Source organism: Schistocerca americana, chromosome 3, assembly GCF_021461395.2.
Source record: "Schistocerca americana isolate TAMUIC-IGC-003095 chromosome 3, iqSchAmer2.1, whole genome shotgun sequence".
NCBI classification, from domain to species: Eukaryota; Metazoa; Arthropoda; class Insecta; order Orthoptera; family Acrididae; genus Schistocerca; species Schistocerca americana.
Window position 1 is genome coordinate 565,526,336 of NC_060121.1, and position 22,653 is coordinate 565,548,988.

The window sequence follows — 22,653 nt, forward strand, 5'->3', positions numbered from 1 at the left end:
GAGCAGCTCTGCAGTGAAAACACTGCAGCCATCTGGCAAGGAATGCTGTTCAATAGGTCCTCCATGGACATTCGCGAAACCGACATGACCATCAGCCATCGAGGCGTCGATGTAAACCACTTCATGGTCTCTGTACATGTCAGGAATCGAGAGGAAGTGACAGTGGAGAGGCGCAGGGTGAACTCAGTCCTTTGGGCCATGTGAAAGGCCCAGGCGAAGCCGCGGCCCAGGTGTACACCATGGAGGTGTACGCGAATAGACCTCGAGTATAGGTGGTAAAGGCAAGGACTCCAGTTCAGATAGAGGGGATCGAACACTAACTGCAATTTTAAGCCCTGACCTGGGCCACCGATGCGGGAGATGAACCGCCGTGCGTGGGGAAAGGAGACGGTAATTCGGATGCGGAGGAAAACTACGAACGTGTGCAACGTAACTAGCGAGCAGTTGTGCACGCCTGACCTGCAATGGCAGGACTCCAGCCTCCGCCAGGACGCTAGTCACCAGACACGGCCTAAAAGCTCCCATCGCTAGTTTAACGCCACAGTGGTGCACTGAGTCGAGTAAACGCAACGCTGAGGGCGCCGCCGAACAATAAACCAGACTCCCATAGTCGAGACAAGATCGAACAAGGGCTCTGTAGAGCTGCAGCAGCGTAGAGCGATCTGCACCCTAGTTGGTGTTGCTCAGGCGGATGAGCGCATTGAGGTGCTGCCAGCACTTCCGCTTATGCTGACGAAGGTGAGGAAGCCAAGTCAATCTGGTGTCGAAAACCAGTCCTAAAAATCGATACGTCTCCACTACAGTGAGGGGATCGTCAGTAAGGTAAAGTTCTGGTTCCGGATGAACGACGACAGAAGTGCATAATGCACGACTTCGCAGCTGAAAACTGGAAACCGTGGGCTGGAGCCCATGATTGCGCAATGTGGATGGCTCCTTGTAGGCGTCGCTCAGCAACACCTGTACTGGTGGAGGAGTACGAAATGCAAAAGTCTTCTGCATACAGATAAGGTGAGACAGACGGTCCTACATCTGCTGCTAGACCGTTAATGGCCACTAAAAATAGAGATACACTCAATACAGAGCACTGCGGGACCCCACTCTCCTGGATATGGGGGGGGGGGGGGGGAACTATGGGAGCCACCAACTTGGAAACGGGAAGTACGAAGTGGCAGGAAATTCTGGATAAAAATCGGAAGCGGGCCTCTGAGACCACACTCGTATGATGTGGCAAGGATATGATGTCGCCAGGTGGTGTCACACGCTTTGCATAAATGAAAAAAGACGGCAACAAGGTGTGGGAAAGGCTGTTCAGATAGCATACTCGAGGGACACAAAATCATCAGTGGTAGAGAGACCCAGGTGGAAACCGCCCTGGTCCAGAGCCAGCAGGCCATGTGACTCCAGGACCCAACCCAACTGTCGACACACCATACATTCCAACACCTTACCAAGAACGTTGGTATGGCTGATGGGCCGATAGCTATCCACATCAAGCGGGTTTTTGCCGGGTTTGAGGACTAGTATGATGGTGCTCTCCCGTCAGTACGATGGAAAGATGCCATCGCACCAGATACGGTTGAAGATCACGAGGAGACGTCACTTGTAGTCAGACGAGAGATGTTTAACCATCTGACTTTGGATCCAATCTGGTCCAGGAGCTGTGTCGGGGCAATGTGCAAGGGCACTGAAGAGCTCCCACACTGTAAAAGGGGCGTTATAGGGTTCACTTTGGCAGTTAGTGAACGAGAGGACTTCCCCTTTCAACCGCCGTGCTGAGAGTGCGAAAGAGGGTGGGAGGGGGGGGGAGGGGGGAGGGGGGGGGAGGGGGGTGATTCACCGACGCAGAGGCGCAAGCGTAATGCTCAGCGAAGTACATGGCAATCGCATTTGCGTCGGTAGATAACAGGTTATTTGCGTTAACGCTGGGGACACCTGTTGGGGTCTGGTACTCAAAAACTCGTTTTATCTTTGTCCAGACTTGGGAAAGTGACGTATATCACCCAATAGTCGAGACGTATCTCTCCCAACACTTCTGTTTCCGTCGTTTGATAAGCTGGTGAACGCGGACACGGAACCGTTTAAAGGCTGTGAGGTGCTCCAGGAAAGGATGCCGCTTATGCCGCTGTACAGCTCACTGACGCTCCTTAATTGCCTCAGCGACTTCTGGCAACCACCAAAGGACTGTCTTTCGCCGGGGGCACCCTAAAGAACGAGAGATCGCGTTTTCCGCAGCAGAAATGATCTCTGTAGTTACTTGCTGAACCACCACATCGATGTTACCATGTGGGGCAGAGTCAATGATGACAGCAGAGGTGAAGGCTTCCCAGTCTGCTTTGTCTGAAGCCCATCTGGGCAGGCATCCATGGGCCTGACGCTGGAGCAGTTACAGGAAGGGGGAAGTGGTCACTACCAGACTGCTCGTCATGTGCTCTCCAGTGGACAGATGGGAAAAGGCCAGGACAGCAAACCAAGAGATCAGTGGTCGAATATGTGCCATGTGTCAAACCGAAATGTGTGGGGGCACCTGTATTTAAGAGGCAGCAGTCGAGTTGTGACAATAAATTTTCGACACCTCTGCCTCAGCCAGTAAGCACAGTGCCACCCCACAAGGGGTTGAGAGGAAATGGCCCAAAAGTAGGAAAGGTTTAGGGAGTTGATCAATCAGTGCAGCCAATGCGTTCAGGGCTGCACCATCTGGAGGAAGATATACATTGCAGACAGCTATTTCCTGCGTTGTCCTTATCCTGACAGCCACAGCTTTAAGAGGAGTTTGAAGGGGCACAGGTTCACTGCATACTGAGTTCAGGACAGACACAAACTCTACCTGACATACTGTTATAGTCACTACAGGTCTTTTAATATCCCCTATAGCCTTGGGGAGCAGGGATCCGCATTTCTGGGAACCAGGTTTCATGAAGAGCAATGCAGAAAGCAGGTGTAATGCTTAGGAGTTGCTGTAACTCAGCCAGGTGCTGGAAAAAACCGCCGCAATTCGACTGAAGGATGACGTTATCGTGAGGTTGGGAAGGCATGAAGTGCACAAGGAGGCAGGTTATGCCTCAGGGTCACCTGCTGCCTCCGACAGTATTTGTAGCCATTTCTATGGTGCATGAGGAATCTGTGAGATCCTGGTCTGCAGGGAACAATAAGATCTCCACCACATCCTTAGATGCAGAACTGATAGGGGGTGGTGGTGTTGGGGCCACCAGACGGTCCTTAGTGGACTTGTTAGTTTGCTTGCTCTCTCGTTTCTCTTTAGGGGCTTGCTAGGAAGATTTCTCCGAAGCAGCTTCAGGCACAGAGGAAGACTGAGCTCTTCGTCCAGCAGCTTTTGGCTCCTTGAGCCACTGACGAGTGTCCGCCATGGCATTAGTGGAGACCTTTAAAGAGAGGGCCCGAAGGGACCCCTTCCACACAAGAGGAGTCAGAGGAGGTTGTTACTTCTCTGGTAGGGGCGAGGGGACCGATGCACCCTGCATATTTGGGGGGGGGGGGGGGGGGCTGCTCCCGAAGTAGGTGCTTTGGGAGCAACGGAGGAAGATTTGGCCCCTACCACCAGGGGGGCGGATGTATTCTGGTGGCCCAGAGCGCCCACTGTTCGTCGCACAGAATAAGGAACCACTGGCACTTGGATGGTATGTCGACATCAACCGAATTTCAAATTTATATTTAGTCTCTGTAAGTCAACCGGTCCAGGGTATTGTACTCCACGATTTTCCGCTCCTTTTGGAGAACTGAGCAGTCTGGCGAACAGGGGCAGTGGTGCTCTCCACAGCTGATGCTAGTGGGAGGTGGCGCACTTTATCTGGTTGCAGTGGACGTCCGCAGTCTCTACATGTGGCACTGGAAGTGTAGTGGGAAGACATGTGCCCAAACTTCCAGCACAAAGCTCGGCATAGGGGGATGGACGTATGGTTTAACGTCACAATGGTAAACCATCACCTTGACCTTTCCAGGCAATGAATCACCCTCAAAGGCAAAGATGAAGGGACCAGTAGCAAACCAGTTGTCTTTGGGTCCCCTGTAAACGCGCCAGATGGAATGAACAACCCGCCATTCTAAATTGGCGCGAAGCTCGTCGTCAGACTGCAAGAGGAGATCGCGATAGAAAATGATCCCCTGAACCATGCTGAGGATTTTATGGGGAGTGACGGAAACAGGAATATGACCCAGCTTGTCAGACGCGAGTAATGCTCAGGATTGGGCTGGGGGTGCTGTCTGAATTAAGACTGCGGCGTTTCGCATCTTTGACAGCGCTGTCACTTCTCCAATCTTGTCCTCAAGGTGCTCAACGAAAAACTGAGGCTTCATAGGTGGAAATGAGTCATCAGTTCTGCTACAGACTAAAAACCGAGGCGAATATAGCTCTCTCCATTCTGTAGCCCTACGTTCCTCCCATGATGTAGCGAGGGAGGTAAACGATTTAGGGTCATACCTGACGGCACTATATTCGATCTCGCCCTTCTTAGAGACTGTTGGTGCCGTATTGTCAGATGACAGTCTGCTTCATTGCGGGCCATCCACCCTGATGCCACCCATCCGATCAGAGGCTCTCCCCACGGGCGCCACCCAGCCACAGAAAACGCCAACTGGCATGATGACCGTTGCCGCGAGTCCCGATTCCTCAGGAAGACAGGCATCTACTCCTTGGCATACATGCACAGTTTACAGCTCAGGCATCAGCAGTGCAATCCCTGTGTCGTCAGGGGGCTACCACCAAATTGTACATGATTTTATATCTGTATGTGCGATTGTGGTTTGGTATCGACATTAATTACCGTCTGTCTGATGGTTCTTAAAAGTTAAAATTTTTTTACTTAATTTTATCAGACTTCTATTTATGTCTATTAAGAATTCCGAAAATTATTTTTTACATGACCTACGCGTAATCTGAGGTTGTTTCCATATTTTTAATGTTTTGTATGTTTTATTTATTTCTATCAAACAATGGAAGGTCCAGGACAGAATATCAACAACTATGAAAAGATGATACATTGAGTTACAGAGGAAGACTTCAATCACACATGAGCGCAGTGTTCGGTTGCTCTGGTCAGACTTGCAGTGGTGATGTGGGAGCGAGAGAGCGAGTGTTTTCCCTTTATTTTCCGAAGAGGGCATTCGCCGAAGCTCAGTGTGTAACAGTCTTTCTGTTGTTTATGTCTGCAAATCAACGTGTCATCTTTACGGGGAGTAGGGAAGATAAATTGCTAATCACTGTAAATATGACACATCGAATAGTAACCTATCCTTTTCATGTGTGCTATGTATTTCCATGATTTACGAGAGTCCTTCAAATGTTTTAATCTCCATGTACGCACAGTTTAATGCCCAAGAGTTATAGCAAGGTTACATTATCTTTCTAGGCGGTGTGCATGTCAAAATCTGGTGGCGAAGGCCAGGCACTTATTGTAAATTGGGCGTATTAAGGTACAGTTCCGTAAATTCTTTAGTGCCAGTGGAGCGTGTGTTTTTTCTTAGGTAAGTGTATTAAGTGTAACGGCAATAAACGTGTGCAGATTTTATTGATTTTTTGCAAGAGTGTCTTCAAAATAAATTTTTTTTCTTGCTTTTGCCGGAAAACTTCCACTCCCTGCTCCCTGCTCTGTACCTCATTAAGTACTATATGTCATGACTCACCTGCACGTCTGGTAATCAACGATGCAGACTTCTTCCGGGACCTGCACGCCGTTACTACTGCACGAATATCGGAACAGCAGGTTGCTCGCCCAAATGTCTCCATGGGTGAGCACCACGAAGTCGCCGGTGCTTTGGGTGATAAAAGATTTCATGCGTTCCACCACTGACGGCGCGAATTCTAACAGTTTCTGGAGGTATACGCCGTTGTTCTGATATGCTTTTCTCACCATCTGAAAGAAAACAGTGAACTAAATTTTCGTAAGCAGAACATCAGCTCGCCTATGATAAACTTAAAAAGGTAACCTTTTAGATGAGCATACAAGAATAAATTTCTTGCCTAGCTACATAACGAAATGGTTTAATTTTTCATTCCTCATTCCTTCATTCTGAAAGTAGAATATACTGAGGGTGTTTGAAAAGTAACTGCCAAAGAGCTGTACACAAGTAAGTCGCCGGGTCCGGGTGGAATGCCAAGTTCGTTTTACAAAAGTATTCCACGGCATTGGTCTCTTACTTATCTTACATTTATCGCGAATCTCTCGCGTAGCGCAAAGACTCAAGCGACTGGGAAATAGCGCAGGTGACTCCATTATATAGGATGGGTAAAAGATTGAACTCCCAAAATTATAGACCACTATCCTTAACATCAGTTTTATGCAGAATTCTATAACTTTTCTGAGTTCGAATATAATAAATTTCCTGAATACCGAAAAACTAACGTCCACGAATCAGAACGGTTTTAGAAAGCACCGCTCGTGCGAAACTCAGACTACCCTTCCTCGCATGACAGTCTGCGAGATATGGATGAAGGGCAGACAGCCAGATTCCATGTTTCTAGATTTCCAGAAAGCATTAGACAGAGTGTCCCAGTGTGAACTCTATAAAGGTACAAGCATACGGAATAAGATCGCAGATATGTGAGAGGTTCGAAGACTTCTTAAGTAATAGAACCCAGTATTATGTCCTCGACTGCGAGTGTTCATCAGAGACAAGGGTAGCGCGCTCCAGGAAACTGTGACAGGTAGGTGTACGGTAAGGTGTCGTCGTTGAGTGACTGTAGGAGGACACAAGATGACTTAGACAAGATATGTAGTGTCATGAATGGCAGCTAGCTCTGAAAGTAGATAAATGTAAGTTAGTGCGGATGAGTTAGGAAAAACAAACCTGTACAACAGCGGTAGGAGTGTCCTGCTTGACACAGTCACTTCCTTTGAATATCTGAAATGGAACGAGCATGTCAGGATTGTGCCATGGAAGACAGGTGGTTGATTTCTGTTAATTGGGAGAATTTTTAGGAAAATGTGCATCTATAAAGGAGACGGCATATAGGGCAACCTACTTTCGAGCACTGCTCGAATGTTTGATATCCGTACCAGACGGATTACAAGAAGACATCGAAGCAATACAGAGGCGAACTGCTAGATCTATTACCGGCAGGTTCGAACAATACGCACATGTTACAGAGATGCTTCGGGAACTTAAATGGAAATCTCCGGAGCGAAGGCAATGTGTTTTTTCGACCAACACTATTGACAAAATTTAACAGAATCGGCATTTGAAGCTGACTGCCACCAACACAAATTTCACGTAATGATCACGAAACTAACATACGAGAAATTGGGGCTCATGCGCGGACGTAGAGAGAGTCGTTTTTCCTCGCTCTGTATGTGATTGGGACAGGAAAGAAAATGGTTAGTAGTGGTACAGGGTACCCTCTGCCATGCTCGTATGGTGGTTTGCGGATTATTTATGCGTATGTAGATATAAATGTAATACGAGATAATGCATCTCGTTAACGAATCACTACGTCATCGGTAGGGTGAGCTGAAAAACAACAAATGTGGGTTCTATTGAGACTGAAAGTAGTCAATGAAGATCGATTTATGTTTAAACCTTGACTTCGCAAACTCCCAGCGTATGACGGAGGGTAAATAATGTAATAATGTAATTGCTACCTTGCCCTTCCAATTGCTTACTGTAGAGGACGATCGATACCTCTGTTTTCGGCCGAATCTATCTAGTTTTAGCATGGCGATTACAAAATACGCAAGTAAGAGGAAGAAAGGTGTTTCTTGACTGTTTGATATTTCGGCTCTCGGAATTTTCTCCAAAAGTTTCTTTGTGACGCATGACACTTCCCTCATAGCATCTCCTCCTATAATTCGTTGTACATTGCTTTGTTACTCTCACGCTGACCAAACGAAACCATGAAGAAATGTTCAGTTCTTCGATCATTTTCTATCAATTATCAAAACTAGTAAGGATCATAATCGAACAAAACTTAAGAAATAGTCGAATGGCGGTTTTACGAGCATCTCTTGTGCATAAATTACGTTTCCTTAGCCGTATTCCACTAAGCCCCAGTCCAGTAACTTCCATCAACGCAACTAGATTTGTGTGGTCGTTCCACATATTGCCATTTCGGATAGCTACTTCACGATTGTGTTGGTCTCCAGTCTCCAATGACTGGTGGCCGATCGCGTAGTGAAATAATAAAAATGACATTTGAATCTAGCGACGATTATGCATAGCATTAGTTTATACACGGTCGGTTGCCAATTTTTGAATCAGATTACCAAATGCTGTCACCTCCAGCGACAGCCTAAGGGATAGTTTCCGGAAACATTTTTCCCTCTGCAAGGTAGTATGCGCTGACAGACAGATTAGAACAGTGCCGGATAGGGACTTGAACCTGGAATTTTCTCTTTCGCTTGAAAATGTTCAGACTTTGCTATCAGGGTCGACTCACGGACCACCCTCACAACTTTAGGGCAAGTCATTAGCGGTATTTGGATAGCTCAGTGCTTCGGCACACGTTTTAATCTGCCAGATAGTTTCAAATCAGCGCACACTACCCTGCAGAACCACTGGAATGGACAGAGGATTGTGGAGTGTAGAGTGTACAGGTGGATTTTGACGTAGAATGAGAGAGAGAGAGAGAGAGAGAGAGAGAGAGAGAGAGAGAGAGATATCCGCAGCAGTGGTGAAACGCTGTATTCTAATTCGGGAGGAGTTTTAGTCCCCGCGGTATAGGCCGAAGTTTGGTTTCCTGTATACTACCAAAGACAAATGTGGAGACGCTTCCTCTGAAAAGAACTCGGCAGATTTTTTTCTCTATTTTGTCCCATTCCAGTTTGTACGCATCTGTTTCCCGCTCTTTTACACAACTGGAATTATACCCAACTATCTCAGTTGCCACCGAGTGAGATGGTGCAGTGGTTAGCACACTGGACTCGCATTCGTGAAGACGACGGTTCAAACCCGCGTCCGGCCATCCTGAGTTAGGTTTTCCGTGATTTCCCTAAACCGCTCCAGGCAAATGGCGGCATGGTTCCTTTGAAAGGGGGCAGCTGACTTACTTCCTTAGTCCCTCTCTAATTCGAGCTTGTGCTCCGTCTCTAATGAGATCGTTGTTGACGGGACGTTAAACACTAATCTCCTCCTCTAGCTGTCCTTTATGTGTAACTGATGAATGTGTTGTAAGATTCCAATTTGTCTTTTGTGTAACTCTGTGTGCTGGGCATAATATAAAAACTCATAAGGGTCGGCGTTAGCTACAGGAAAACCACAATATCTTTGAGAATTACAGCACGGGACAGCAGAAATAGAATACAACTTAAATTACTGCAGGATTAACACACTCACCTGCACAGCGTCTCTAGCAGCAAATTCTAACACAGGAGCATACAGCTGAAGAAATTTGTCAGTGTAAATCACTTCCCGTATGTTCTGCTGCATAAGAGAATATGTTGCTGGATCCAGGGTGCGAACAGCGAGTGAAGCTGCCTGTAGAAATACAAATCCATAAATAATAACTTTCTCTATTGTGCATTCATATGAGCAATAATATTAAATCTATTGAAAGACCATAGTAGTTAACATTTTGTAGCCTAATTAAAATTACTCTTCCTGATTTCCCTGTATCACGTGCCAATCATCGTCATTGTTGCCATAGTGTCAAAAGAAAATATCAATATTTTTCCAGTGTTCAGTATTGAGACGTATAATACCCGAATGTATTGTATGTTAGAAATATTTAGTTTATTTCTATTGTTTCTTTTTATTGCTATCATACCACTTGAACGAAATACAAGGGACAAATCCAGGGCTCAGAGTTCAAACAACTGAAATGACAAAGGAAACTGGACTATGTCGATTAGTGTGCAATATGTGCGAATACTTAGAGAGGGGAGTGAACTATGGGCATCTTTCTTACCAGTTTACAGTGGAGTGACGCCGACAACAATTTTAATTGCTTTAAGTGGAATGATAGTGTGTTGTATCAGGGAGAAAAAATATGAGAAGGAAGACAGGGAAGCAAAACCTTTCTGTCTCAGTACACAAGGTAAGGAGCACGTTACACTTGCGAATCATTTCGCTCGAGACACTATTCTGCATAAGTCCACTATATTGACAGTTACGTAACTGTGCACAGCGGGTAATCATATGCATTAAATATTTGAAGAGTGTGATATACGTGACGACTTCGGACTACTACTGCCATCTTCAGATAAATGTAACAAACAGGAACAAGAGGGCAGGCGCCATTTGAGCTAAGGAATCCTTGAGTGACAAGCCAATATAACTGGCCGCTTTGTTGTTATTTTCAGTAGACAGAAAACAAGAAGGTAAGCTCACAGTGGTTTCTAAAGCTCGTGTGGTTATAATTAAACTGATGGTGTTCAGAGTCTAGCAATGAGGGCTGTATACATGGCTGATCGCTCGCGGAGTATGGTGAAAAAAAATATCCAATTTCTGCCACCAGGTGAAATTGTGGTGCTCTAAGCAGTCAGAATGTGGTGTAAGTACAGGGAAAGAGGAAGAGGAAGAGCGATCAAACACAAGGTAAAGCCACACACCGTCAGGTGGCTTGCGGATTATGGATGTAGATGTGGATAGAAAGCTGGTTTTGGCACATTTATTAACATGTGGTCACAAATTACAACATGTGTTCAATATGATCTCCCGACTCAGCATCTCTCTGCATTCATAACACGGCATGGTCGACATTACTCGTAGCATATGCGATGTAATCAGAGTATATGTCATGTGCTGTATTTAGGATCAGGAAGAGTCCAGATACATTCCCGATAGATACGATCTTTCAGCGATCTCCAAAACCTGAATTTACATGGATTTAGGTCACGGAATCTGGAAGGTAGCGCAACTAGAAATTGTCTATAGATGATGCGGTCGTCATCGAAGGTTTCTCGAAGCAAATCTTTCACCTGAAAAGCTACATTTCGTGCTGCCGCCCGCCCCGCCCCCCCCCCCCCCCCCCCCCCCCCCTCTGGCATGAAACAGTGGTGTGGACACAGTCGCGCTCTTGCAAAGCTGGAATCACGTTTTTCGCAGGGAGGGTCTTATGACGTGCAGATGTCATTGTACACTTAACAGGCCCAAGGGGTGTCATCTCTTCGAAGAAAAACGGACGCAGGGTGGAGAGACTTATGAAATCAAGCCATACAGTCCAGTGTGCGATTTGCAGGGGGGGGAGGGGGGGATGTGGGGGGATGGGGGGGGGATTTCCCCGCCTCTGCATCAGACCATCCCCTCCTCTGGTTTTAGGTTATGCATCTCAACCTGGGATGTTTATTTCACACGCACTAGAGTAAAACTTTACATATAATTTAAATTTGTGGAGCCGAGCACCGAAAGTTTTTAATAAGTCTTACTATTAATACGTTTCATTTTTCTATCATCAGAGTAAGTACAGTTTTTACAAATGTGCCTCTACTTTTTGAATTCCCCTCGTATACCTGTATGTAGATGATTTTGTAAATAAGCTTTACCTATAATGTCATTTTGAAGATATAACAAGGGATGGCTTTTGTGATAGTGCATACGCGTGAATAGGGAGTTTCGACATTAACATCTACGAGGGCAGTTCAATAAGTAATGCAACACATTTTTTTCTCGGCCAATTTTGGTTGAAAAAACCGGAAATTTCTTGTGGAATATTTTCAAACATTCCCGCTTCGTCTCGTATAGTTTCATTGACTTCCGACAGGTGGCAGCGCTGTACGGAGCTGTTAAAATGGCGTCTGTAACGGATGTGCGTTGCAAACAACGGGCAGTGATCAAGTTTCTTTTGGCGGAAAACCAGGGCATCTCAGATATTCATAGGCGCTTGCAGAATGTCTACGGTGATCTGGCAGTTGACAAAAGCACGGTGAGTCGTTGGGCAAAGCGTGTGTCATCATCGCCGCAAGGTCAAGCAAGAGTGTCTGATCTCCCGCGTGCGGGCCGGCCGTGCATAGCTGTGACTCCTGTAATGGCGGAGCGTGCGAACACACTCGTTCGAGATGATCGACGGATCACCATCAAACAACTGAGTGCTCAACTTGACATCTCTGTTGGTAGTGCTGTCACAATTGTTCACCAGTTGGGATATTCAAAGGTTTGTTCCCGCTGGGTCCCTCGTTGTCTAACCGAACACCATAAAGAGCAAAGGAGAACCATCTGTGCGGAATTGCTTGCTCGTCATGTGGCTGAGGGTGACAATTTCTTGTCAAATATTGTTACAGGCGATGAAACATGGGTTCATCACTTCGAACCTGAAACAAAATGGCAATCAATGGAGTGGCGCCACACCCACTCCCCTACCAAGAAAAAGTTTAAAGCCATACCCTCAGCCAGTAAAGTAATGGTTACAGTCTTCTAGGACTCTGAAGGGGTTACTCTGTTCGATGTCCTTCCCCATGGTCAAACGATCAACTCTGAAGTGTATTGTCCTTCTCTTCAGAAATTGAAAAAACGACTTCAGCGTGTTCGTAGGCACAAAAATCTGAACGAACTTCTCCTTCTTCATGACAACACAAGACCTCACACAAGTCTTCGCACCCGAGAGGAGCTCACAAAACTTCAGTGGACTGTTCTTCCTCATGCACCATACAGCCCCGATCTCGCACCGTCGGATTTCCACATGTTTGGCCAAATGAAGGACGCAATCCGTGGGAGGCACTACGCGGATGATGAAGAAGTTATTGATGCAGTACGACGTTAGCACCGACATCGACCAGTGGAATGGTACCGTGCAGGCATACAGGCCCTCATTTCAAGGTGGCGTAAGGCCGTAGCATTGAATGGAGATTACGTTGAAAAATAGTGTTGTGTAGCTAAAAGAATGGGGCATAACCTGGTGTATTTCAATGCTGAATAAAACAACCCCTGTTTCAGAAAAAAAAATGTGTTGCATTACTTATTGAACTGCCCTCGTATTTATAAATAGCTGTTTAACAATGCGTAACGCCACGGTCCAAGCTAGTAACATATATAATTCTACTAGCCCCCCTAAGACATATCCCCTCCCCTCACCCCCCCCCCCCCCCACTGGTAAAAGCACAAATCGCACCCTGATACAGTCAAACTGATGCAGTGGATCCCCGCGCAACATGTGGCGGAGAAAGTCCCATATACAACAGTTATGTGCATTCACGGCTCCAAGCAGAGTAAAATGTCCCTCCTCCATCCAAAGAACATCCCCTGGCCACATGTAATCCATTTTCATGGGTGGTAAGAAACGAAAGGCAAAGTCACGGTGTTGCAGGCTGCCTTGTGGCTTCATTTGGTGTACATTGCGAACCTTGTAGGGATATCAGTGCAAAATCCGCCACTAAATCTTTTTAATTGTTGAACAGGGAAGAGAGAATTTCCGTGACACACTTCAAGCACTGGCTGTACGATTTGAGGCATATGTTGCACGGTCGGTAGCTACAGCAACATCAGCAACTGCCTGGGATTGGGCCGGCTTCCTCTCCCTGCTGCACAATTTACTTCACCTGTTTCTTCAGTTTTCTTGATCGTATTCTGTAGTCCATTTGTTGACACAGGGCCTCTTCGCAACTGTTTCTGTCGGCGATATATTAAACAACTTTACCAACAGTGCACGTTATTTTCTTCTCAATATGTCTTGTGCAGAAAAGTTTCAAACTTCTTAACACTTTACACCAACACCCACTTCATGAAAGTAATCAACACCCGCCACCAGGCCACAAACAGCATACTGTAGTCAAAAAAGGGAACATTCTGATTGCTTACTGTTTGGTGGCAGGAAGTGGAGCTATTACTTTCTGCAGCATACTCCACGAGCGCACCAAATGATTAACATATCTACGATGTTTCAGAGTTCTACCATGTGTACAGCATTCTGAACGCCGTCAGTTTAATTATAACCACCCATATATATCACTGCATGTATTTGCTTTCTAGCTACATCAATTTAACACACAAAAATAGAATCGCTGTAGCACGCGATGGCAAACCACAGCAGTGGTGTGCTGAAAGGGAACAGGTGCACACTCCTAAGAAGGTGGAAAACGCTAAAATGAAGAAAGTGTTCTGATGTGTGGTTCTGAGTAGATAAGACGGGTTGCTGACGCCACTACTTAGGTCTGAAGATGATCCACAGTGATCGAAACACGTAATCTAATCAAACATGTGCAACTGAGACTGGACAATAGAGGAAAATTATCTTAAATTTAGGAAATACATCAGTACTCTTTCTCGTCGATGCAATATTCGGAATATACTGGAAGTATAGTGCAGGATCCTTGTGCTCACCTGAAAGCGGCCCAACTGGTGGACGAGGAGTCGCAGCTGGTCCAATCCCAGGCCGCGGTAGCGGCAGGGCACAGCGAAGCCACGCGCAGACAAATCCTCCAGCACGATGGCCGCGCCGTCGGCCGCCAGGCACCTGCGTAACCCCACAGTCAACACCCGGCGCCGCCCTCACACTCACTGCCACGCCCCGATTCCCACCACCACGAACATAGAGCTGCCTGCCAAAACCCAGCCACCAATTTGCAGACGCCACACCACTACCGTGAGCAACGGAGCGGCCACAAACTACACAAGACTAAACGGGTCTTTTGGTTACGTCTACCTGAACTCCAAAGCCACCTAATGGTGTGTGGCAGAAGATACACCTGGCAGCATTAACTAATTCCCTCTACCCTGTTTCACTCGCAAATGGCACGTGGAAAGAACGATTGTCGGTAAGCCTCCGTGTTAGTTCTAATTTCTCGAATTTTCTCGTCATGGTCATTAAGCGAGGTGTATGGGGGAGGAAGTAATACGTTGTCAGACTTGCTTCGGAAAGTGCTCCCTCAAAACTTTAATAGTAAACGTCTCCATGACGGAGAATACTCCACGTCTGCCACTGGACTTTATTCAACATTTCTATAACGCTCTCGTACCGACTAAACGTTCCCGTGACGAAACGTGCCGATCTTCACTGTATCTTCTCTCTTATCAGTCCTATTAGGTAAGGATTGCAGATTGAAGAACAATAGATTCGGTAGAACAAGTGCCTTATAAGCCACTTTCTTCGTGGATGAGTTACATTTCTTTAAGATTTTTCCTATGAATCTCAACCTGGCGTGTGCTTTTCCTACTATTTGCTTTATGGGGTGATTCTACTTAAGATCGCACTGTATAGTTACTCCTATACAGTTTACGGTAGGTACTGTTTCCAGCAATTAGCCATTAATAGTGTAGTTTTACAGTAGTGGATTTCTTTCCCTATGTGTGCTTACTATGAGAGGTTCCATGCCCTCTTTTGCTTGTCGCCTCTCATTTTCATTAATTTTATTAATATTTTATGTCATTGCACGGTGGTAACAGGCCTAATAAGGTTATTCTAATGAGAGTATTTCTACTGAAAGCTCAAAATACCTTTTACTTGATTGCTATGCATGTTGGGAACTGTATGTGGTCGTGCTTTTAGCTTCCTCTGTTACTTGCCTGGGTGACCTGTACAAAGAGAACACTGGAGGACACAGCTCACTGCGTTTCTGGTGGGGGGGGGGGGGGGGGCTGCACTTCTGCGAATACTGAGAGGGTCATACATCAATGGGCTTGAGCAACTGTGACCTCATTCGAGTTTCGCCTATTGTAGGCAGGGCGAAACGACATGCGAGCCGTATGTCACTGCAGTTTGTGTGTTTAGTGTTCCAGCGCGTCTGGAACGAAGACTGCTGGCGCCGACTGACTACATTGTCCTCATGATTCTGAGAATACTCGTGGATCGTGCCCTGCTGGGCGCGACTGTCTGGTGCTGGAGGGCCGGTGGTCTAGGCATGTTTTCGTAGCTGGTTCAAATGGCTCTCAGCACTAAGGGACTTAACATCTGCTGTCATCAGTCCCCTAGAACTATTTAAACCTAACTAAGCTAAGGACATCACATACATCCATGCCCGAGGCAGGATTCGAAACTGCGACCGTAGCGGTAGCGCGGTTCCAGACTGAAGCGCCTAGAACCGCTCGGCCACAACGGCTGGCTCGTAGCTGGTCAAATGGCAAGTTCAGTGCCCCGAGCTAAATAGCAGAGGCATGATTGGTCAACTGAAGCTGACGCCAGTTGATGTCATAAAGCCCTGCTCGAAACTGAAGGGAACGATCGCTATTGGCACGAATGATGTTTTGAGATAGTGTGGGGGAATTTTGGGATCAGCACTGAATGCTGATGCGCGGTTTTCGAGGGCAGTGGGAGTTGAGTAACGTTGGCTTCGCTCTTGCGTTGCGCGGGCGCAGGACAGGCAAGATGCGATCTTCGTCGGAGTCTGAAGGTCTTGCGATTAGTCGCACTTTTCCGGCAGAACTTAAGAGTTCTCGGACAGCCTTCGAGGTCAGGGGTTGAAACAGAGTTGCTGCACAGCAGAAGTTGACGCCTGCAAGTTGTTCTACAAATTGACACTTTTCTGGCGTTTCTACTTTCTTGTAGCAACCACATCATCTTTGAACAATCTTAAACAGCTTCTGACGCTTCTTTATCATTTACTGTAAATAGTAACGGTCCTATCACACTTCCTGGGGCTGCTGCAAAATTGCTTTTATATCTGTCGATTTTGTTCCATTAAGAGCGACATGTTGAGATGTATCTGCGAGGAAGCCTTGAATCCAATCGTAAGCCAATTCTGATAGACCGAGTGGAGCACAAAAACGGCGAACAGCGATGTTCCGGTGGTTCGTTCACTTCAAATCGTAGGATTTAATCCAGCAACCCTACACCACTAAAACTGCGAATTGCGGAAATTAATGTGCTGACCCCGTGAAGCTACGGGATAAAAGTCAGGGAAAAGGAGGGTGTTTTAGGTAACAACCAGACTGGAAAATAAGATGATTTGTGTTTAAGCGTCCCGTCGACAACGAGGTCATCAAAGACGGAGATGAATCTCTGATTATGAAAGGACTGGGAAGGAAATCGGCCGTGCCCTTTGAAAGGAAGCATCCCGGTTTTGACTTAAGCGATTTAGGGAAATCGCTGAAAAAATAAATCAGGATGACCGACGCGTATTTGAACCCTCGTTCTCCCGAATGTGAGTACAGTGTATTAACTATCGCGATGATACCTCGCTCGGTCGACCAGTTTAGCTTTAGGAAAAGTAAGGGCAGCAGATGGACAGTTCTAACGTTACACTTGATAATGGAGGCAACACTTTTGAAAACTACTGACACATTCATAGGATCTGTCGACCTACAGAAAGCGTTTGACAATGTAAAGTGGTCTATCACGTTCCAAGTGCTTCGAAAAGTACATAAAACTGAAGAGGTACGAGTAGGAAGCTCTCTGAGGGTACCGTACAAACTTAATTATGTATAAACACAGTTCATCAAATCCGAGGTTCTAGAATCTGTACAATTTTCGCCTGCTGTCGGCACTGATACTGGCAGGATATCAGTCCCTGGAATTCCAAGACTTTCGGGAACGTTTTAATTTTAAGACGGGTAACGTTTATCGTGAAAGATTGCTGCTTACCGAATTTCATAATTCTAGGTCGATGGAAAGTACGTTATAGGTTTTGATGAGTCAGTTTGTATCAAAATACGTGACAAATAATCGTATTTTTTATTTTGGCTCAGAAACTGCAACTTGTTACACCGGCAAGGGACCGTAGACATTAATATGTGGTATGAATTTCAACTTTATACATCTACCCGTTCCTGAGAGAAAGAGGTCTGAACAGGCAGAGGGACAGGGAGGCAGAGGGACGAAGAGACGGAAACAAAGGGGTACGATAGTTGTTCCTTTTTTATCGACTGAGGTACTAAATCCTAATAAGATACAGAGAAAAGCTCGTAATATACAATTATTTCCAGTGAAAGTGAGGAAGTACTTCCGGAACTGTTGAATGGAATGAACAGCCTAATGAACAATGAATGTCGATTGAGAGCAAAGCAAAAAAATCTGAATGTAATGAGGAGTATCAGAAAAGAGAAAAGCGGTAAACTTAACGTCGCAATTTGGGACCACGTAGCATTCGAAGTGAACAAATTCTACTTCCTTGGAAACAAAATAACTCTTGAGGAACGATACAAGGATGAGACAAGCAGTACACTAGCGCAGGTAAAGAGGATAGCACAGTATCAGACTTTTCTGAGAATGTACTTCTGGAGCACAGCATTGTATGAAACTGCATCACTGGTTCTGGAAAATCTACAAGTGAATATAAACAGACAACTGAGATCAGGAATGTGGAGATTTATCTCTGAATCGGCGAGGAGAGGAATATGTGGAAAACATTGACAAGGAGAAGAGATGGGATGATTAGGAATATGTTAAAACATCAAGAAGTAACTTCTGTGATAGCAGAGGGAACATTAAATAGCAAAATCCATAGTGGAAGAGAGATTGGAATATCTAACAAACTGCGATTAATGTAAGTGCTATTACGAGATGAAAAGTTTGCGTCAGATGATGATGTCGTGGGACGCCGCATCATTTAGTTAGGTCGTTGCAAGTAGTATTTTGTAAGGTACACCAAAATGTACAGTCGGGCGTGCGAATAGCAGCGAGACAGCTGCACCGAGAGAAAGGCGAGCTGCAGAGGTGCTAAGAGCGCTAAGCAGCAGGCGAGGCTGGGTACGTGACAGCTGGCTGGTGCAGAACACTGGACGGTGCGTGGTGGAGGGTACATGATGTGCCGAAATCACCTCCCTCCTTTGCTGTCCTATTCGCAGACAATGTTAGAAGAGAAACGCTGTCGGTATCTCTCTGTATATACATTAATTCCTCAGATTATTGATGGTGTTTCGGCTGCGATATACTACCCAAGCAAAAGTTATCCGGACACATTAGTGGACATTAGTATAGGGTGTGTCAACTCTTCGCCTTTATGACTGCTTCATCTGCATCTGCATTTATATCACTACTCTGCATATCACACTTAGGTGGCAGGCACAGTGTTCATCGAACCACATTCACACTAATTCACTGTTATTCCACTTTCGAACAGCGCGCAGAGAAAACGAACACCTGTATCTTTTATGTGACCAGCCTTTCTCCCTATGTAGTTCGGCTCCAACAAAATATTTTCGCATTCTAAGGAGAAAGCTGGTCACTGAAATTCCGTAAGAATATCCTGCCGCAGCGAGAAAAGCCTTTGTTCTAATGATGTGGACACCAGATTTTTATCACGTCCGTGACACTCCCGGCCCTATTTCGCAATAATTCAAAAAGTATTGTCCTCCTCTGAACTTTCTCGATGTACTCCGTTAATGCTATCTGGTAAGGATCCCACACCGCGTAGCTGTACTTCAAAAAGAGAACGGACTAGCGTAGTGCAGGCAGTCTTTTTAGAAAAGTAGATCTGTTGCATCTTGTACTACTTCTGCCAATAAAACATCTTTGGTTCGCCTTCCCACAACATTTTCTGTATGTTCTTTCCAATTTAAGTTGTTCGTAATTGTAATTCCTTGATATTTATTTGAATTTACGGTCTTTAGATGGTCAATTTCCAATGTTCACACTATACAGATAAACTCATGTAAACCGTTTTGCGATTTGCTTTAGTCTTCTAATGACTTTACTGCTCAGATGGTCTCCTAAATTCCTAAATCATTCAGATAGATAAGTAACAGCAAAGGACCTATAATACTACCCTGGGTAACTTCTGTTTTGCTAGAGGACATTCTGTCTATTACCCACTGTGACCTGACAGGAAATCACGAATCCTGGCACATAACTGAGACGACATTCCATAAGCACGCAATTTGGTCGCAGGCTGCTTGTGAGTTACTGTGTCTTAAGTCTGCTGAAAAATCTAGAAATGCGGAATGAATTTGAAATACCTGGTCGATAGCACTCAACGCTTCGTGTGAATAATGAGCCAGTTGTGTTCCACAAGCACGATGTTTTCTAAATCCATGTTGACTGTTTATCAACAGACCATTCTCTTCGAGGTAGTTCATACTGTTCGAACATAATATACGTTCCAAAATCCTGTTTCATATCGACGTTAACGGTATCGCCCCGTAATTTACTAAATTACTCGTATAGCCTTTCTTGAATACTGGTGTGACCTGTGCAACTTTCCCGTCTTTGAGCGCGGATCTTTCTTCGAGCGGGCGGCTGTATATGATTGTGAAGTATGCAGCTACAGCATTAACAGGATCTGACAGGAACCGAATCTGCATTGGAAGCCTTGCTTTTATTGAAAGATATAATTTGCTCACTGCTCTTGAGGGTACCTACTTTTAAGTTATTCATGCTGGCAGCTGTTGTTGATTCTAGTTTTCCAATATTTACTTCGTCGTCTTTGGTGATGAAATTTTGGAAACCTGTGTTTAGTAACTCTGTTTTGGCAGCAATGTCGTCTACGGTACTTCCATTGCTATTGCACAGAGAAGTCGTTGATTGTGTCTTGCCGCTAGCATACTTCACAGAATCTTTGGATTTTCTGCCATATTTCTATATAGTATCTTTGTGGAAACTATCACAAGCATGCCGCACTAAACATGGCGCAAAATTTCTAGATTCTCTAAAGACTGCCCAGCTTGGGATTTAACTTTGTTGGGATAGTTTCAAGGTGGCTCAAATGGTTCAAATGGCTCTGAGAACTATGGGACTTAACATCTGAGGTCATCAGTCCCCTAGACTTAGAACTAATTAAACCTAACTAACCTAAGGGCATCACACACATCCATGCCCGAGGCACGATTCGAACCTGCGACCGTAGCGGTCGCGCGGTTCCGGACTGAAGCGCCTAGAACGGCTCTGCCACCGCGGCCGGCTAGTTTCAAGGAGGAGCCTGAATACATGTAAGGGTATGGAAGCCCAATTTCCACATAAGCCGAAACCAAAGAAAGTAGATGTTGGACACTGTGGTGTGGACCAAAATTTATGTCGTAGCTCATCCATAAGATGTTGCATTGGGTTAAGGTCGGGACTCGGGACAGACCAGCCCATTTCGGGAACGTTAATGTCCATTGACCATTGCCTCAGAGATCCTTCTTTATGAAAGAGTGCATTGTCAAGCTGTTTGATTGCGTGTTTTGTTTTAGGGCGCCCATGTCAGAACTGTAGAACAGGAAGACAAAGAGAGGAGTTCAAAACGACTGCACATTAGCCCCAATCGTCAGAGGAGAAGACAGGTAAAAACTGGGACGTGGAGAAATGTCTATGAAATACGCCATAGAGAAACGGAGGCCCTGAACTAAAAATTAAATGGTCTTAGCCATATTGATACGACGGATGAAAATAAAAATGCGGTCGACAGCCTGCGCATTGTTCGCTAAAGCGGCCGATAACACAGACGGCAAACAAAAACGAGAACGTAAATGGTTATAAAAAGGGCATTCCATCAGGAAATGGCGGACCGTCAAAGATCGAGCGCAATGAGTACAAAGAGGTGGGGTAGCGCCACTTAAACGGCAATGGCTAAAAATACAGTGCTCGATACGTAACCTAGCTAAAATGATCTCTCCAGGGCGAGAGAAGGTCGTCCAAGCCGCTGGGAGAGGCTTAAAACCTGGAGCTTGTTCCCATGAAGGGAGGACCAGTGTTGATGCCAAGTAACACCACCTGCTGACAGACGGCCACAGAGATATCATCGGACGGAATGTGAGAACTAGCGGGCCGAAGTACGAGGACTGCAACCTTTGCAACACCGTCAACGGCGTCGTTCCCTGTCATACCGACTTGACCACGACCCCACATAAACATCACAGTGGCTCCATCAGGGGTGAGCACGTGACAGCTTTCCTCGACCCGTAGCACTAACGAGTGGACGGTGTACAACACACAGAGGCTTTGAAGGGCACAGAGAGTTGGAGCAGATGACTCAATTGAAAAGCCTGTGTCGCCGGATGTACTGCGTGGCCTGATACGAGGCGAAGAGCTCTGCTGTAAATACTGAGCAGTGCTCTCGAAGCTGATGCCGTGAAACGTTGGTGCCAATGACGAAGGCACACCTGACACTACGGTCAGTACGAGAGCCTTCAGTGTACGCAAATGTTTATCGCGAAGTTCCTTGCGAAGGTCGTGAAACTGAAAGCAATAGAGCGAGGCTGGAGTAGTGTCCTTGAAAAGCGAATGACGGCCAAGATGAATACAGGCCGCCGAACGAAACCAAGTTGGTGAAGGGTTCACACCCACCGGGAAAATGGCAGACAGCGTGAAGTTAAGCTGCCGAAGAAAGGGCCGAAAGCGAACTCCAGGAGGTAACAGAGAAGAGGGCCGCTCCCCATACTGGTGATCAAAGGAGTCATCGAAGGAGGAGGCATAGGAAGGGTGGCTACGCATGGCAGATAAACGGCATGCGTATCTGCTGAGGAGAAACTCACGGCGGTAAGACAGCGGTAATTCGGCAGCTTCTGCATACAGACTCTCAACCGGGCTAGTGTGAAAGGCACCAGTGGCCAAACGGATACCACGATGGTATTGAGAAGAAGTAAGAGGGACGGACGTGCAGATGCATAAACGAAACACCTATACTCTGGTTTCGAACGGACAAGGGACCGGTACGAACGGAGGAGGGTGGTTCGATCTGATCCCAAGGAAGTACCACTGAGGACAAGACATTGAGGGACAGCATACAGCGGGCTGCTAGGTAAGACGCGTGGGGGAGACCAAGAAAGTTTCTATCGAGCATGAGCCCCAGGAATTTCGTAGTTTCAACGAACGGATGAGCAACAGGCTCAAGATTTAAAGACTGGAAGAAACCAATTGCGCCACCAGAAATTCGTACAAACGGTTTTGTCAGTGGAAAAGCGAAAGCGAATGTCTATGCTCCATGG

The 22,653-nt window shown here is 46.0% G+C and overlaps 1 protein-coding gene across 1 annotated transcript in view; it reads right to left on the reverse strand.

Annotated features, from left to right (window-relative positions):
• Nucleotides 1-22,653, reverse strand: part of LOC124606227 — a 92,193-nt gene that overhangs the window by 15,833 nt on the left and 53,707 nt on the right. Inside the window, exons 2-4 of the mRNA XM_047138203.1 lie at nt 14,200-14,332; nt 9,283-9,423; nt 5,638-5,867 (exon numbers count right to left, since the gene is read on the reverse strand). Coding sequence (XP_046994159.1) covers nt 5,638-5,867; nt 9,283-9,423; nt 14,200-14,332 — 504 coding nt within the window. The remainder of the gene's footprint in view (nt 1-5,637; nt 5,868-9,282; nt 9,424-14,199; nt 14,333-22,653) is intronic.